Here is a 19806-nt window from a genome sequence, read left to right on the forward strand (position 1 = left end):
CAAAACCAAAATATGATGTGTATAATTGTGCCCAGGACCAGGTCCCAGTCCATCCTGGGATTACTGTACATCAGGAGGTGTGAACCAGCAGGGGGAGCACTTCACTACGTTTAATGATAATACTAATTATAGCACTTTTCATTGCTAAAAGCAATTTCAGTGTGACGTCAGAGACCACGACGCCACACTTGAACTGATGAACTCTCTGTTAGAGGCAAATCACATCACATCAACCTGAACACACATTGAACACATCAAGTTATAATATCACATCTGAACACATCAAGTTATAATATCACGTCTGAACAAATCAAGTTATAATATCACGTCTGAACACATCAAGTTATAATATCACATCTGAACACATCAAGTTATAATATCACGTCTGAACAAATCAAGTTATAATATCACGTCTGAACACATCAAGTTATAATATCACGTCTGAACACATCAAGTTATAATATCACGTCTGAACACATCAAGTTATAATATCACATCTGAACACATCAAGTTATAACATCACGTCTGAACACATCAAGTTATAATATCACATCTGAAAACATCAAGTTATAATATCACGTGTGAACACATCAAGTTATAATATTACATCTGAACACATCAAGTTATAATATCACATCTGAACACATCAAGTTATAATATCACGTGTGAACACATCAAGTTATAATATCACGTCTGAACACATCAAGTTATAATATCACATCTGAACACATCAAGTTATAATATCACGTGTGAACATATCAAGTTATAACATCACGTGTGAACACATCAAGTTATAATATCACGTCTGAACACATCAAGTTATAATATCACGTGTGAACATATCAAGTTATAACATCACGTGTGAACACATCAAGTTATAATATCACATCTGAACACATCAAGTTATAATATCACATCTGAACACATCAAGTTATAATATCACGTGTGAACACATCAAGTTATAATATCACGTCTGAACACATCAAGTTATAATATCACGTGTGAACATATCAAGTTATAATATTACATCTGAACACATCAAGTTATAACATCACCGGCTGACATGAGCACATTTGGGTTTTTTTAACTTTCGTTTTCGTTGACAACCTGAACTGGTCAGTTCTACCCAGAGTTAAGTGACGTCGAGGCCAATGCTAAATCCCCATTGGCCGAGACGGAGGCGGATGGCCACGCCCCTCAGGGTTTGTCCGCTCACTTGTTCGCTGGTGTCGCAGCTGGAGACAGTGTGAGTCTTCCTCTGACAGAATCATCTTCCTCTGACAGAATCATCTTCCTCTGGACAGAGAATCATCTTCCTCTGACAGAATCATCTCTCACTTCTTCACCTGAGTGACATCTTCAGACATGGACACATTGATCCTCCTGCTTCTTCTGGGAGCACACGGCGCGACGGCAGGTGAGTTCCACTTGAACAAGCGTCGATCTGCTGATTGAAGGGTTTGTAGTCTGTGACGTGTAGTTCCAGTACTTAACACATGTTTAATGATGTTTTAAAAAGACATTATCTTAAAGGCTGCACGGTAGTTCGCACTTCCGCCTCACAGCATGAGGGTTGTGGGTTCGAGTCCCGGTTCAAACCAACCAGGGCCTCTCTGTGTGGGGTTTGCATGTTCTCCCCGTGTATGCGTGGGTTCTCTCCGGGTTCTTCCCACAGTCCAAAGACTTGAAGAACTGAGTTAGGTTCATTGGCGATTATCATCTCTGTGTGTGGCCTTGTGATAGGCTGGCGACCTGTCCAGGGTGAATCCCGCCTCTCGCCCAATGTCAGCTGGGATTGGCTCCAGCCCGCGACCCTTAAATGGATGTCTGTTATCTCATTGGTCCTCTGTGTGAGAGTCTTTATTCTCTTCGTGAAACGTGTATTGTCTTGTTTCTCTCTTTCATCGTGAACCTTTGTGTTATTTCTTAATTCATTACCATTAATAAAGATCGACACAGTTCGGACCAACACGCGATCACATGAATAGTGACGACATGTCATGAAGCATATGGACACAAAGTGTTTCTTCATCCTTCAGTCTCGGTTGTTCGTGACGTCGTGTTCTGTATGAAAAGTTGAAATCTAAAGTCTGATGACTTGAACCGTTTCTTGCAGTGACTCACTCTCTGAAGTATTTCTACACTGGATCCTCTCAAGTCCCAAACTTCCCTGAGTTTGTGGCTGTTGGTTTGGTGGATGAAGTTCAGATGATCCACTACGACAGCAACACAATGAAAGCAGAACCCAGACAGGACTGGATGTCAGAGGCAACAGATGCACAGTACTGGGAGAGGACCACTAGAGGCCTTTTGGGTGAACAGCAGAGCTTCAAATACAACATTGGAATCGCAAAGCAGCGCTTCAACCAAACTGGAGGTTTGTTTGTTTCACTTTCTACTGGAAACATGTTGTTTTCCTGCTTTGCTGCAAAGTATTACTCTCACACACACACACACACACACACACACACACACACACAGCTGACAGAGACGATCACTGCCTGGTTTCTCAAACTGTCACGTGTCACTTGTGCATGTGAACACTGTTACAAATACGTTTTCATGAACCAAACCTGAGTGACGAGACGACCTGGGAAACATTTCAATCAGATCACAGGTTGTACCACTCACGCCATCCCATAATCTACCGACAGACTGAATGTAATCCCTTGACGTGGCCACAGTGCAGGTGTCGTGATCAACTAGGAAGGATTTTAAAAGGAACAGACTTCAAGGGTTAAATGACGGTTGAGTTAATTGTGACAAACAGTAAAACTGTGGCCATGATGTTAAAACCTGGTTTAATGTCTGAAGGAAGAAAGTTCTGCTTAGTTACATGATGATGAGAGTGAGTGTGAGTTCTACTCACTGTGACTAACTCCTCTGATACCAAATCAACAGGTCAAATACGAAACAGCTCCATTAAAATAAACTGTCAAACTGATTTAAAGAGAAAACTCTTTACCACATAGTTTAGCTTCCTCATACTTTATAAACAAGGCGACTGTGGTAACTTGCACTAAGAGCCTGCTCGCTGATTTTTCTTGTACTAATATTATATTTTTAACATGATTAACAATTAAAAATGCACAAAGTGATGGAAAACAATGCAGCTAAAGTTTGAGGTCAAAGCTCACGGACTCGGCCGTCACCAACCTCGCAGGGAAAACTTTAAATCTAAGTTTGACAAAGCTGAACAGTTCACAAAGTAACAGACACTGAAGTCATTAGAGAGCGTTAATCAAAGTTCAGAACAGTAAGTTAAGAATTACTGTACATGAGCAGTTCATTTTGAATATGAACAGAAATGTGTGTGTACAACAGTTTAATCCATCCAAAGCAATTCAAAATGTGTTAACATGTGAAAAAGTACGAAACAGTAATTTTGCACATTCTCAAAACAATCTGTCCAAGAGTGAATATACTGCAGAAACAATATTAGTCAATTACTGTAATCAGGTAATCAACAAAAAATTAATTGATAAGGATTTTTAAATGATTAGATGATTGTATTTTATCAATCACAAATATAAACTGATTTGCAGGTTCCTGTTCCTCAAATATTATAATTCAATGTAAATTATGTACAGTAATAGACATTTTCACAACTTCCTGATGTATTACAGTTTCAACAATTAATTGATGAATTAGTTAATGTGTGTGTGTGTGTGTGTGTGTGTGTGAGTGTGTGTGTGTGTGTGTGTGTGTGTGTGTGCTTGTTTCTGTGTCTGTGTGGTGAAGATGGGATGTCACCTGCTGAGTCACTCAACAGTCTCTGTCTCTCTCAGGTGTCCACATCTTTCAGAACATGTACGGCTGTGAATGGGACAATGAGACTGGAGAAGTTAAAGGTTTTAAACAGTATGGTTATGATGGAGAAGACTTCTTAGTATTGGACCTGAAGACAGAGACGTGGATCGCTCCAGTACAACAGGCTGTCATCACCAAAAACAAGTGGAATGCTGATAAAACTCAACTCGCAAGTCAAAAGAACTACTACACTCAGGAGTGTCCTGACTGGCTGAAGAAGTACGTGAACTTTGGGGCGAGATCTCTGCAGAGAACAGGTAAAATCACATGATCTTCATGAACGTTATGTTTATATGTATCCTTCATTTCTTATTTACAGTTTGTTCACGTTTCTCTTTCTCCTATCTCCTCTCTTCATCTCTGCCTCTCTCTCTCTTTTTTCTTCTTCTTTTTTCAATCTCTTTCCTTCATATTTATTCTCTCCCTTTTCCTCCATGTTTGTCTTCCTCTTTCCGTCTTCATCAATCTCTCTCTCTCTCTCCATCCCTGTCTTTCCATCATTATCTTTTCTAACCCGTCTCTCGCTCCCATCTCCCATTTCTTCTTCTTATATTAACAGACACAACTAATGCAAGATAAATGACATCAAGCATGAACGGTGATATTAGTATGTAGTAAATTATAAGAAAGTACAAACTGTCTCTGTGTTTACTCCCCAGAGCTTCCCTCGGTGTCCCTCCTCCAGAAGTCTCCCTCGTCTCCAGTGTCCTGCCACGCCACAGGTTTCTACCCCAACAGTGCCATGTTGCTCTGGAGGAAAGATGGAGAGGACCTTCACGAGGACGTGGACCATGGAGAGGTCCTGCCCAACCATGACGGGACCTTCCAGATGAGCACTGACCTGAAGGTGTCATCGGTCGCTCCTGGGGACTGGGGGAAGTACCAATGTGTGTTCCAGCTCTCTGGTGTGACGGAGGATATCGTCAAAGTACTGGACAAAGACGTGATCCGGACCAACAGAGGTAAGACTTGAATCAGAGGTGACGAAGGTGGGAAACAGACATCTGATGTGCTGTGAAAGTCCTGAAGCTCATGTGTTCTGACGCAGGACACATTTGTTGTTTAGGGTCATTTTCTTTTATCCAAGGTTTTGTTTTCGCTTCTGTTTGTTGGTTTGTGTGTTTGTCTGTTTGCGTGATTACACAAAAACGAATGGACGGATTTGTCTTGACCCGAGAAATAACCCATTAAATGTTGAGAGTGATGAGGATCAGTGTCAGGATTCAGGAATTTCTTCTCTTCGCCATTGTTAGATAGAACAAAACCACTCCGCCTCGGCGGACGTGTCTTTTGTTTTATTTATTTCTAAATTTAGATCAGTGTTAAACCAGTGCCCCACCTCCGGATCATCATGTGACTCTGACCAATCCTTGAATAAGTTGAATTTAGTCTTACATCAGAGTTTTAAGATGTCCACAACCAAGATTTTGTACTGGTTGTCATATTGTTCACTTACCTTTGATTAAAAAAGAACATTATCAACCGTAAAATGGGATTTCGTTATTGTCATAATTTTTTATTTTGAAAATTGCCACCTTTATAATTGCATAATTAAATTAAATTCCTCTGCAGGTTTTTTTTTTCTGGCCTTGTGTAACAATCTTGACATATATATATATTAAAGCCACCATTTTAACTTTACCACTGGTCTGTTTTAGAAGATGAGTGGATGAAATAGTTTAATAGCTGGCGTATCTATGTACAAATCAATAAGAGTTAAGTTTATTGGCCAGGTATGTTCACTGTTCAAAAGGACAAAGCCAGACAAACATAAAGAATCAAAGATATAGTAATTATGTCCAGATAAGCAGCGATAAAGATTGAAACTAAAAAACAAACAAACGTATTTAGTGTCTGTATTCAGACTAAATTGCCGTTGTCCTGATTGGTCTGTTGTGTTGCTCAACAGAGAAGCCCACTGACATGACCACCATCATCATCGTCATCGTCGCAGTGGCCGTTCTTGCTCTCGCCATCGCTGCCATTGGAGTCTTCATCTACAGAAGGAGCAACGGTGAGAGACCAACTCGGAGACATTGTCTCATTTTTTTCCCTGGTATTTTAAATGGTGAAGTTTATTCTTCATCCCGATCGCAAAAGTTAAACACACTAAAGTTCCTCACACACACAGAATCTGCTTCAACCAGCAGAAAGAGCTGCAGCGTTTAGAGCCACAGCTTCATGATACTGTAGCATGAGGATGTAAGGGAGCGAATATAGGAAAATAAGTTATTCAATATCTAAAGAAAAGGTGCAAGTGATTTATGTGTCAGTTAGTCACTAATTCAATTGTTTGTATTTTCTTTCCATTTCAGCCAAACGCCCTCCATCTCGTGAGTAAAACTTTCTATTCTGTATTCTTTTTATATATGTATTTGTTTTATGAAGTTATCATGTCATATTCACACAGCACACATAGTCAAAGTACTAACATGTCCAGTTTAATAAAACCATCCACCCCCAGAAGATTAGTGTTTGACAGCATATAGATACAATATATATTCATATTGTCTTTTTATATCTTTTTTTATACAGATATGTGACCTGAAAACCGTATTATTGTTGGAATGCTGATTTTAATTGTCTGTGATTTGTATGTTTTTGTGAAAGCCTTCTGTGAAGCTACTTCTGAAAGGTGCTATATGAATAAAATTATTATTCATATAGCACGTAGCTTGAATACATAGATGAATGACGTCACTACAGAAGTGTGACTGGATACTTAGTGATGGGGAAGTGAATTTTTAAGCAATGGGAACTGTAGATGTAATATAACATTTCTAAATATTCAGAGGAGAATGTGGACTAACAATGTGTTTCTGATCTTACAGCTGTAAACAACGCAGGGGTCATGGAGCAGCTGAATCCAAAATAAAATGAATGATGAACCAACGTCCCTGAACGCTGTGAGTTGCTTCACATGTTAAACAGAGATGTGTGTGCAAAATAACCTTCATGTGATTATGTATGATACCTATGCTACTCGTAGTAGTTTATAGAAACAAATGAATCAGTCATAAAGAAATAAATCAATTAAAAATTTGATGAAACAAATGAATGTTAAAAACTCAGTTTAGCATTTAAATGACTGGATATATTAGGGCTCAGTGATTTTGTAAATATATTAAAGATGTGACTTTGTGGATTTAAATGTCCAAACCTATATGGTAATCTATAAATGAAATTTATTATTATTTGTCTTACTTAATGTAATTTTTTGTCTCTCTAGGTTTATGGAAACGATTTGCACTGGAACAAGGATTCATCATTCTCATCGTGAATTCTCAGGGTCGAGTATCAGGCAGCAGATGTTCATTGATTGAAATACAAAGAACACAATTTAAGGAAGAAGAAAAACAAATTTGGACAAATAATTTTGATCGTTTAGTTAAAAATAAGAAATGTGGAATTGCCTCAGATTAAATGTTTCCTTAAATGTCGGTCAATCAAATGAGGATGATTGTTTTTTCTTGACCCCGAGAGAAATAAAACACAAAGTTAAAAACAATGAAAACATCACAACACTGTTCACACAAGTAATTTAAAGATCTGTGGGATAATTTTAAACAAAAATCCAAAATCGTTTAATTTTACTGGTGTTGGGGCATCCTCGTACAATCATTCTAAATAATAAACATAAATACCTAGACACCCATATTCTTTACATACATTTTCCATATTTATACTCCTGGGTAGAGTTTTCTACATGATTTGTTCTGAGAAAGCCTTTTCTTTGGTTCTCGTTGTATGAAATCAAAGCAAATCCTGTGGCTGTAAATGTTTTCTCTCTGCGTTATGACTGGTGATGATCTGTAAACCTCCTCTTGTCCAGTGATGGACTCCAGTCCCCTGAGTCTCTGAGCAGAGCAGCAGGGGGATGGATGGAGTTTTGCATCACTCTGGTGACTCATTGTGATAATTGGACACCATCTACCATCTCTATTAATATAGTTTCCAGAAAACAAATAATGCAATGATAGGTTGTATCAGTACATTCCCCACCCCTAGACACAGACATGCACAACACAAACACATACAACACAGATGTGTAAATATTCTGTTTATATATTTCTTTAAAACTGTTTAACGTTAAAAGTGTTTTTTTGATTCAGATATTGTTTTTTTGGCTCATAATATCCATGTTTTGGTTTGTTCTTAAACATTATACTTTAATTTTAGCTGTGAAGGGTTGAGGGGTAGTTTAAGATTCTCAGCACACTGATGTAAATGTTCGGAAAGTATTTTGTTCTCGTGTTCCAGACATGGAGCTTTTCTGTCTTGTCTTTGTAAACATCTACACTGCAAAAATGAAAAGTTTAATTATAAAGCAGATTTGTGAATTCTGAGGCCAACTCAATCTGCAACATTTGAAAGAAACTCACCTACAGTTGTGCTGACTAATGATCTTTTTTTCTGATCATTTATCATTCATAAGTATAAAAACTTATCGCACATCATTCACACACTGTCGGCACAGTCGCCAGGGGCAACGTAGGGTTCAGTGTCTTGCCCGAGGACATTGTCCTGCGGACAGGAGCAGCCAGGGATTGAACCACCGACCTTTGTGTTAATGGACGATCCTCTTAATCCCCCCGACCACTGCCGCCCCAAATGTGCAATGACCACAGAGCCAGAATTCTCATGTTATATTCCATCAAAACACATTCAGAACGTCACATTTCTGTTGAAGAGAGATGAGAGGCGGCTTAGCTTGTAGCAGCCCCTGCAGAAATGATCAGTAGACCCCGTTCTTACCCTGCCTGGTCTCCACTCTGGTCAAAACGTAAACGTTTGTTTTTTGCCACCATAAATTAAATATTGAAGGCAACTTTGAAAAAAATGAAACTTCATTTAAAATCACAAGAATCCGGGCAGCTTCAAGTTTTTGTTTTTATTGTGTAGAGATTGAACAGCGATGCTCAAAATGATTTGTGTTGGGACATATAGATGAATATTAAGTTACGTTGCGTTGTTGTTTCATTCCTTTTGCTTTTCAGTAAAGTCCCTGATAATCCAAATGTCCTCGATGTCTGTCTGTGATTCGTCGAGCTGAGTGGAGCCACAGATCTATGAATATGAATATTAGCTGAAAAAGGACAGATAAGACTTTTTTCCCACTTCTTACTATCTCTATCAAGGAGGTTCATGTTTTCACCTGTGTCCGTTTATCAGTCAGCAGGATTACACAAACAAAACTGAACAGATTCTTTCACTTGAACACTTCCTCGACATTGCGATATAGGCCGTCTATCTTAAGTTTTTTTCCACCTGTTTCCCAGGGAATCATTCATGGATGTCGATGAAAACGAGCAGGCGTATTTAGGGAACAACTGATTTCTGTGAGTGTGTGAGATTTGAGAGATCAAAAATTGCATCAATCATTTTTGAGTTACGACAACTTCAAATGAACAAACTACATTGAGTTAGGGGAATTAGATTTTCCTCTGCAATCAAATGTATTTTTAATACTTAATAATTGGTAGCATAAACTAAAGTTTTTAGGTTGATTGCTCATTCAAATTAAGTCACTCCCAATAGTTTTCCACATTATTTCAAACGATCTTTTATAAGTTAATAACGTTAACAACTGTTAAAAAAATAAGTTGCTCCATTTAGATTATCTTCAGCACTTTTTAGGTTTTTCATGTTGCTGTTCATGTAGCAGCTTTTATGAAAAGAATTCATTCAAGAACAAAATTATTAGGAAATGAACTTTTATTTTGAACTGCAGTTATATTTGTGTATTTGAAAACATGATATTTAAATCTTGAAAAAAAACCTCAAACAACACAAATTTAAATGCACCCACAAATGAAGCCTTGTGAAATCAAGTAGTAAGCAAAGTGGATCATGCTATTGTGTCAACAAATCAATTATGCCATCACAGCAAAGTTATAGGCCTTTACATTTTTAAAAGCAAAATGCCAAACATGTCAAATCTGTTAACTCCAGTTTTATAATAATTTTCTAAAACCTTTTCTAAAACAGTGACAAAGTTCCAAGATGGTGCTCAGTAAATATCAACTTTCATTGGCCGCCAATCTTCCCGAGGTCCTGCAGCTTTTTCTACCACAACACAGTGAAGAGCATTTAGATCATTTTCACACGGAACATGATAAACGTGTTTCTGCAGCAGGCGGTCAGTATTTAAACAACATTGTAACATGGACACGGATGTTGGCTCATTCATCAGAACAGCTCTCTGAGGATCGAATGCTGGTGTGGTGTGAAGGACTGGGGCCACAGTCACGTAACAACCATCTGTGAATATTAATGTCACCACAAAATATACCGCGTCTTCAAGACCAGTAAGTAGAAATGAAACGCAGCCACAGCCAAATGAAAAGCAGCATCAGGTTTTCCAACAACAACAGTGGAGTTAAGTTTCTCTGGTCTGAGCAGTTTTCATCCTGTGGAGCAGCTGAGGGATCTGACACTTGTGTGGAAGAAGCTTTTCAACGCTCTTTAAAATGAACCAAACAAAAACCAACACAAAGTGAATTATGGCTTTGTGTTGACTACCTGGTTTTGTTATATTGTCTGTCTCGACAGTTGTGCTGATTTTTGCCTGGACTATTGTTAAGGTCTTACTTTATCAGAGATGGATATAAGATGCTCATGCTCCTCTGTATCTATTTCCATAGATCTTTTAAAGATAAATCCCTAATTTAACTATACAAGCGGCACTTTGTCGAGCGCTCACCTCCACCAACAATCCTGCACATGATATAAAAATATATATATAAAAGAAGTGACAAGTGGTCTGATAACTTAAATGATTTATTGGCCGTATGACTCAATGTGACCCTTAATGTGCAGCAAAACCAAAATATGATGTGTATAATTGTGCCCAGGACCAGGTCCCAGTCCATCCTGAGATTACTGTACATCAGGAGGTGTGAACCAGCAGGGGGAGCACTTCACTACGTTTAATTATAATACTAATTATAGCACTTTTCATTGCTAAAAGCAATTTCACTGTGACGTCAGAGACCACAACGCCACACTTGAACTGATGAACTCTCTGTTAGAGGCAAATCACATCACATCAACCTGAACACACATTGAACACATCAAGTTATAATATCACGTGTGAACACATCAAGTTATAATATCACGTCTGAACACATCAAGTTATAATATCACGTGTGAACACATCAAGTTATAATATCACGTCTGTACAAATCAAGTTATAATATCACATCTGAACACATCAAGTTATAATATCACGTCTGAACACATCAAGTTATAATATCACCGGCTGACATGAGCACATTTGGGTTTTTTTAACTTTCGTTTTCGTTGACAACCTGAACTGGTCAGTTCTACCCAGAGTTAAGTGACGTCGAGGCCAATGCTAAATCCCCATTGGCCGAGACGGAGGCGGATGGCCACGCCCCTCAGGGTTTGTCCGGTTATTTGGTCGCTGGTGTCGCAGCTGGAAACAGTGTGAGTCTTCCTCTGACAGAGAATCATCTTCCTCTGACAGAATCATCTCTCACTTCTTCACCTGAGTGACATCTTCAGACATGGACACATTGATCCTCCTGCTTCTTCTGGGAGCACACGGCGCGACGGCAGGTGAGTTCCACTTGAACAAGCGTCGATCTGCTGATTGAAGGGTTTGTAGTCTGTGACGTGTGAGAGTCTTTATTCTCTTCATGAAACGTGTATTGTCTTGTTTCTCTCTTTCATCGTGAACCTTTGTGTTATTTCTTAATTCATTACCATTAATAAAGATCGACACAGTTCGGACCAACACGCGATCACATGAATAGTGACGACATGTCATGAAGCATATGGACACAAAGTGTTTCTTCATCCTTCAGTCTCGGTTGTTCGTGACGTCGTGTTCTGTATGAAAAGTTGAAATCTAAAGTCTGATGACTTGAACCGTTTCTTGCAGTGACTCACTCTCTGAAGTATTTCTACACTGGATCCTCTCAAGTCCCAAACTTCCCTGAGTTTGTGACTGTTGGTTTGGTGGATGAAGTTCAGATGATCCACTACGACAGCAACACAATGAAAGCAGAACCCAGACAGGACTGGATGTCAGAGGCAACAGATGCACAGTACTGGGAGAGGGAGACTGGGAACCTTTTGGGTTCCCAGCAGAGCTTCAAAAACAACATTGGAATCCTAAAGCAGCGCTTCAACCAAACTGGAGGTTTGTTTGTTTCACTTTCTACTGGAAACATGTTGTTTTCCTGCTTTGCTGCAAAGTATCACTCACACACACACACACACACACACACACACACACACAGCTGACAGAGACGATCACTGCCTGGTTTCTCAAACTGTCACGTGTCACTTGTGCATGTGAACACTGTTACAAATACGTTTTCATGAACCAAACCTGAGTGACGAGACGACCTGGGAAACATTTCAATCAGATCACAGGTTGTACCACTCACGCCATCCCATAATCTACCGACAGACTGAATGTAATCCCTTGACGTGGCCACAGTGCAGGTGTCGTGATCAACTAGGAAGGATTTTAAAAGGAACAGACTTCAAGGGTTAAATGACGGTTGAGTTAATTGTGACAAACAGTAAAACTGTGGCCATGATGTTAAAACCTGGTTTAATGTCTGAAGGAAGAAAGTTCTGCTTAGTTACATGATGATGAGAGTGAGTGTGAGTTCTACTCACTGTGACTAACTCCTCTGATACCAAATCAACAGGTCAAATACGAAACAGCTCCATTAAAATAAAGTGTCAAACTGATTTAAAGAGAAAACTCTTTACCACATAGTTTAGCTTCCTCATACTTTATAAACAAGGCGACTGTGGTAACTTGCACTAAGAGCCTGCTCGCTGATTTTTCTTGTACTAATGTTATATTTTTAACATGATTAACAATTCAAAATGCACAAAGTGATGGAAAACAATGCAGCTAAAGTTTGAGGTCAAAGCTCACGGACTCGGCCGTCACCAACCTCGCAGGGAAAACTTTAAATCTAAGTTTGACAAAGCTGAACAGTTCACAAAGTAACAGACACTGAAGTCATTAGAGAGCGTTAATCAAAGTTCAGAAGAGTAAGTTAAGAATTACTGTACATGAGCAGACGTGAGTGTCAGTCCTCTTCTCTCCGTCACTGAAAGAATAAAACAAACACTGCATGTGTCACACACTTACAATCTGTTGATTTTGAATATGAACAGAAATGTGTGTGTACAACAGTTTAATCCATCCAAAGCAATTCAAAATGTGTTAACATGTGAAAAAGTACGAAACAGTAATTTTGCACATTCTCAAAACAATCTGTCCAAGAGTGAATATACTGCAGAAACAATATTAGTCAATTACTGTAATCAGGTAATCAACAAAAAATTAATTGATAAGGATTTTTAAATGATTAGATGATTGTATTTTATCAATCACAAATATAAACTGATTTGCAGGTTCCTGTTCCTCAAATATTATAATTCAATGTAAATTATGTACAGTAATAGACATTTTCACAACTTCCTGATGTATTACAGTTTCAACAATTAATTGATGAATTAGTTAATGTGTGTGTGTGTGTGTGTGTGTGAGTGTGTGTATGTGTGCGTGTGCGTGTGCGTGTGTGTGTGTCTGTGTGGTGAAGATGGGATGTCACCTGCTGAGTCACTCAACAGTCTCTGTCTCTCTCAGGTGTCCACATCTTTCAGAACATGTACGGCTGTGAATGGGACAATGAGACTGGAGAAGTTAAAGGTTTTAAACAGTATGGTTATGATGGAGAAGACTTCTTAGTATTGGACCTGAAGACAGAGACGTGGATCGCTCCAGTACAACAGGCTGTCATCACCAAAAACAAGTGGAATGCTGATAAAACTCAACTCGCAAGTCAAAAGAACTACTACACTCATTTGTGTCCTAAGTGGCTGAAGAAGTACGTGAACTTTGGGGCGAGATCTCTGCAGAGAACAGGTAAAATCACATGATCTTCATGAACGTTATGTTTATATGTATCCTTCATTTCTTATTTACAGTTTGTTCATGTTTCTCTTCCTCCTATCTCCTCTCTACATCTCTGCCTCTCTCTCTTTTTTCTTCTTCTTTTTTCAATCTCACTCCTTCATATTTATTCTCTCCCTTTTCCTCCATGTTTGTCTTCCTCTTTCCGTCTTCATCAATCTCTCTCTCTCTCTCCATCACTGTCTTTCCATCATTATCTTTTCTAACCCGTCTCTCGCTCCCATCTCCCATTTCTTCTTCTTATATTAACAGACACAACTAATGCAAGATAAATGACATCAAGCATGAACGGTGATATTAGTATGTAGTAAATTATAAGAAAGTACAAACTGTCTCTGTGTTTACTCCCCAGAGCTTCCCTCGGTGTCCCTCCTCCAGAAGTCTCCCTCGTCTCCAGTGTCCTGCCACGCCACAGGTTTCTACCCCAACAGTGCCATGTTGCTCTGGAGGAAAGATGGAGAGGACCTTCACGAGGACGTGGACCATGGAGAGGTCCTGCCCAACCATGACGGGACCTTCCAGATGAGCACTGACCTGAAGGTGTCATCGGTCGCTCCTGGGGACTGGGGGAAGTACCAATGTGTGTTCCAGCTCTCTGGTGTGACGGAGGATATCGTCAAAGTACTGGACAAAGACGTGATCCGGACCAACAGAGGTAAGACTTGAATCAGAGGTGACGAAGGTGGGAAACAGACATCTGATGTGCTGTGAAAGTCCTGAAGCTCATGTGTTCTGACGCAGGACACGTTTGTTGTTTAGGGTGATTTTCTTTTATCCAAGGTTTTGTTTTCGCTTCTGTTTGTTGGTTTGTGTGTTTGTCTGTTTGCGTGATTACACAAAAACGAATGGACGGATTTGTCTTGACCCGAGAAATAACCCATTAAATGTTGAGAGTGATGAGGATCAGTGTCAGGATTCAGGAATTTCTTCCCTTCGCCATTGTTAGATAGAACAAAACCACTCCGCCTCGGCGGACGTGTCTTTTGTTTTATTTATTTCTAAATTTAGATCAGTGTTAAACCAGTGCCCCACCTCCGGATCATCATGTGACTCTGACTAATCCCTGAATAAGATAAATTTAGTCTTACATCAGAGTTTTAAGATGTCCACAACCAAGATTTTGTACTGGTTGTCATATTGTTCACTTACCTTTGATTAAAAAAGAACATTATCAACCGTAAAATGGGATTTCGTTATTGTCATAATTTTTTATTTTGAAAATTGCCACCTTTATAATTGCATAATTAAATTTAATTCCTCTGCAGGTTTTTTTTTTCTGGCCTTGTGTAACAATCTTGACATATATATATATTAAAGCCACCATTTTAACTTTACCACTGGTCTGTTTTAGAAGATGAGTGGATGAAATAGTTTAATAGCTGGCGTATCTATGTACAAATCAATAAGAGTTAAGTTTATTGGCCAGGTATGTTCACTGTTCAAAAGGACAAAGCCAGACAAACATAAAGAATCAAAGATATAGTAATTATGTCCAGATAAGCAGCGATAAAGATTGAAACTAAAAAACAAACAAACGTATTTAGTGTCTGTATTCAGACTAAATTGCCGTTGTCCTGATTGGTCTGTTGTGTTGCTCAACAGAGAAGCCCACTGACATGACCACCATCATCATCGTCATCGTCGCAGTGGCCGTTCTTGCTCTCGCCATCGCTGCCATTGGAGTCTTCATCTACAGAAGGAGCAACGGTGAGAGACCAACTCGGAGACATTGTCTCATTTTTTTCCCTGGTATTTTAAATGGTGAAGTTTATTCTTCATCCCGATCGCAAAAGTTAAACACACTAAAGTTCCTCACACACACAGAATCTGCTTCAACCAGCAGAAAGAGCTGCAGCGTTTAGAGCCACAGCTTCATGATACTGTAGCATGAGGATGTAAGGGAGCGAATATAGGAAAATAAGTTATTCAATATCTAAAGAAAAGGTGCAAGTGATTTATGTGTCAGTTAGTCACTAATTCAATTGTTTGTATTTTCTTTCCATTTCAGCCAAACGCCCTCCATCTCGTGAGTAAAACTTTCTATTCTGTATTCTTTTTATATATGTATTTGTTTTATGAAGTTATCATGTCATATTCACACAGCACACATAGTCAAAGTACTAACATGTCCAGTTTAATAAAACCATCCACCCCCAGAAGATTAGTGTTTGACAGCATATAGATACAATATATATTCATATTGTCTATTTATATCTTTTTTTTATACAGATATGTGACCTGAAAACCGTATTATGGTTGGAATGCTGATTTTAATTGTCTGTGATTTGTATGTTTTTGTGAAAGCCTTTTGTGAAGCTACTTCTGAAAGGTGCTATATGAATAAAATTATTATTCATATAGCATGTAGCTTGAATACATAGATGAATGACGTCACTACAGAAGTGTGACTGGATACTTAGTGATGGGGAAGTGAATTTTTAAGCAATGGGAACTGTAGATGTAATATAACATTTCTAAATATTCAGAGGAGAATGTGGACTAACAATGTGTTTCTGATCTTACAGCTGTAAACAACGCAGGGGTCATGGAGCAGCTGAATCCAAAATAAAATGAATGATGAACCAACGTCCCTGAACGCTGTGAGTTGCTTCACATGTTAAACAGAGATGTGTGTGCAAAATAACCTTCATGTGATTATGTATGAAACCTATGCTACTCGTAGTAGTTTATAGAAACAAATGAATCAGTCATAAAGAAATAAATCAATTAAAAATTTGATGAAACAAATGAATGTTAAAAACTCAGTTTAGCATTTAAATGACTGGATATATTAGGGCTCAGTGATTTTGTAAATATATTAAAGATGTGACTTTGTGGATTTAAATGTCCAAACCTATATGGTAATCTATAAATGAAATTTATTATTATTTGTCTTACTTAATGTAATTTTTTGTCTCTCTAGGTTTATGGAAACGATTTGCACTGGAACAAGGATTCATCATTCTCATCGTGAATTCTCAGGGTCGAGTATCAGGCAGCAGATGTTCATTGATTGAAATACAAAGAACACAATTTAAGGAAGAAGAAAAACAAATTTGGACAAATAATTTTGATCGTTTAGTTAAAAATAAGAAATGTGGAATTGCCTCAGATTAAATGTTTCCTTAAATGTCGGTCAATCAAATGAGGATGATTGTTTTTTCTTGACCCCGAGAGAAATAAAACACAAAGTTAAAAACAATGAAAACATCACAACACTGTTCACACAAGTAATTTAAAGATCTGTGGGATAATTTTAAACAAAAATCCAAAATCGTTTAATTTTCCTGGTGTTGGGGCATCCTCGTACAATCATTCTAAATAATAAACATAAATACCTAGACACCCATATTCTTTACATACATTTTCCATATTTATACTCCTGGGTAGAGTTTTCTACATGATTTGTTCTGAGAAAGCCTTTTCTTTGGTTCTCGTTGTATAAAATCAAAGCAAATCCTGTGGCTGTAAATGTTTTCTCTCTGCGTTATGACTTGTGATGATCTGTAAACCTCCTCTTGTCCAGTGATGGACTCCAGTCCCCTGAGTCTCTGAGCAGAGCAGCAGGGGGATGGATGGAGTTTTGCATCACTCTGGTGACTCATTGTGATAATTGGACACCATCTACCATCTCTATTAATATAGTTTCCAGAAAACAAATAATGCAATGATAGGTTGTATCAATACATTCCCCACCCCTAGACACAGACATGCACAACACAAACACATACAACACACTTATTTTCCAGATGTGTAAATATTCTGTTTATATATTTCTTTAAAACTGTTTAACGTTAAAAGTGTTTTTTTGATTCAGATATTGTTTTTTTGGCTCATAATATCCATGTTTTGGTTTGTTCTTAAATATTATACTTTAATTTTTGCTGTGAAGGGTTGAGGGGTAGTTTAAGATTCTCAGCACACTGATGTAAATGTTCGTAAAGTATTTTGTTCTCGTGTTCTGGACATGGAGCTTTTCTGTCTTGTCTTTGTAAACATCTACACTGCAAAAATGAAAAGTTTAATTATAAAGCAGATTTGTGAATTCTGAGGCCAACTCAATCTGCAACATTTGAAAGAAACTCACCTACAGTTGTGCTGACTAATGATCTTTTTTTCTGATCATTTATCATTCATAAGTATAAAAACTTATCGCACATCATTCACACACTGTCGGCACAGTCGCCAGGGGCAACGTAGGGTTCAGTGTCTTGCCCGAGGACATTGTCCTGCGGACAGGAGCAGCCAGGGATTGAACCACCGACCTTTGTGTTAATGGACGATCCTCTTAATCCTCCCAACCACTGCCGCCCCAAATGTGCAATGACCACAGAGCCAGAATTCTCATGTTATATTCCATCAAAACACATTCAGAACGTCACATTTCTGTTGAAGAGAGATGAGAGGCGGCTTAGCTTGTAGCAGCCCCTGCAGAAATGATCAGTAGACCCCGTTCTTACCCTGCCTGGTCTCCACTCTGGTCAAAACGTAAACGTTTGTTTTTTGCCACCATAAATTAAATATTGAAGGCAACTTTGAAAAAAATGAAACTTCATTTAAAATCACAAGAATCCGGGCAGCTTCAAGTTTTGGTTTTTATTGTGTAGAGATTGAACAGCGATGCTCAAAATGATTTGTGTTGGGACATATAGATGAATATTAAGTTACGTTGCGTTGTTGTTTCATTCCTTTTGCTTTTCAGTAAAGTCCCTGATAATCCAAATGTCCTCGATGTCTGTCTGTGATTCGTCGAGCTGAGTGGAGCCACATATCTATGAATATGAATATTAGCTGAAAAAGGACAGATAAGACTTTTTTCCCACTTCTTACTATCTCTATCAAGGAGGTTCATGTTTTCACCTGTGTCCGTTTATCAGTCAGCAGGATTACACAAACAAAACTGAACAGATTCTTTCACTTGAACACTTCCTCGACATTGCGAGATAGGCCGTCTATCTTAATTTTTTCCACCTGTTTCCCAGGGAATCATTCATGGATGTCGATGAAAACGAGCAGGCGTATTTAGGGAACAACTGATTTCTGTGAGTGTGTGAGATTTGAGAGATCAAAAATTGCATCAATCATTTTTGAGTTACGACAACTTCAAATGAACAAACTACATTGAGTTAGGGGAATTAGATTTTCCTCTGCAATCAAATGTATTTTTAATACTTAATAATTGGTAGCATAAACTAAAGTTTTTAGGTTGATTGCTCATTCAAATTAAGTCACTCCCAATAGTTTTCCACATTATTTCAAATGATCTTTTATAAGTTAATAACGTTAACAACTGTTAAAAAAATAAGTTGCTCCATTTAGATTATCTTCAGCACTTTTTAGGTTTTTCATGTTGCTGTTCATGTAGCAGCTTTTATGAAAAGAATTCATTCAAGAACAAAATTATTAGGAAATTAACTTTTATTTTGAACTGCAGTTATATTTGTGTATTTGAAAACATGATATTTAAATCTTGAAAAAAAACCCTCAAACAACACAAATTTAAATGCACCCACAAATGAAGCCTTGTGAAATCAAGTAGTAAGCAAAGTGGATCATGCTATTGTGCCAACAAATCAATTATGCCATCACAGCAAAGTTATAGGCCTTTACATTTTTAAAAGCAAAATGCCAACCATGTCAAATCTGTTAACTCCAGTTTTATAATAATTTTCTAAAACCTTTTCTAAAACAGTGACAAAGTTCCAAGATGGTGCTCAGTAAATATCAACTTTCATTGGCCGCCAATCTTCCCGAGGTCCTGCAGCTTTTTCTACCACAACACAGTGAAGAGCATTTAGATCATTTTCACACGGAACATGATAAATGTGTTTCTGCAGCAGGCGGTCAGTATTTAAACAACATTGTAACATGGACACGGATGTTGGCTCATTCATCAGAACAGCTCTCTGAGGATCGAATGCTGGTGTGGTGTGAAGGACTGGGGCCACAGTCACGTAACAACCATCTGTGAATATTAATGTCACCACAAAATATACCGCGTCTTCAAGACCAGTAAGTAGAAATGA

At 38.3% G+C, this 19806-nt stretch overlaps 2 protein-coding genes across 2 annotated transcripts; both read left to right on the top strand.

Annotated features, from left to right (window-relative positions):
- The first annotated feature begins 1259 nt into the window (after positions 1-1259).
- On the top strand, positions 1260-18317 carry LOC124849784 (major histocompatibility complex class I-related gene protein-like). The gene is made up of 9 exons (XM_047330388.1): positions 1260-1330; positions 11265-11391; positions 11717-11977; positions 13454-13732; positions 14133-14435; positions 15383-15487; positions 15789-15806; positions 16306-16380; positions 16704-18317. Exons 2-8 carry the CDS (start codon positions 11340-11342, stop codon positions 16347-16349), a joined length of 1062 nt encoding a protein of 353 aa, XP_047186344.1. The 5' UTR covers positions 1260-1330; positions 11265-11339; the 3' UTR covers positions 16350-16380; positions 16704-18317.
- On the top strand, positions 1272-8642 carry LOC124849785 (major histocompatibility complex class I-related gene protein-like). The gene is made up of 8 exons (XM_047330389.1): positions 1272-1417; positions 2117-2377; positions 3789-4067; positions 4470-4772; positions 5720-5824; positions 6126-6143; positions 6642-6716; positions 7040-8642. The coding sequence occupies exons 1-7, from the start codon at positions 1366-1368 to the stop codon at positions 6683-6685; spliced, it is 1062 nt and encodes a 353-aa protein (XP_047186345.1). The 5' UTR covers positions 1272-1365; the 3' UTR covers positions 6686-6716; positions 7040-8642.
- Positions 18318-19806: the final 1489 nt, after the last annotated feature.

This window comes from Scophthalmus maximus, chromosome 22 (assembly GCF_022379125.1).
Source record: "Scophthalmus maximus strain ysfricsl-2021 chromosome 22, ASM2237912v1, whole genome shotgun sequence".
NCBI classification, from domain to species: Eukaryota; Metazoa; Chordata; class Actinopteri; order Pleuronectiformes; family Scophthalmidae; genus Scophthalmus; species Scophthalmus maximus.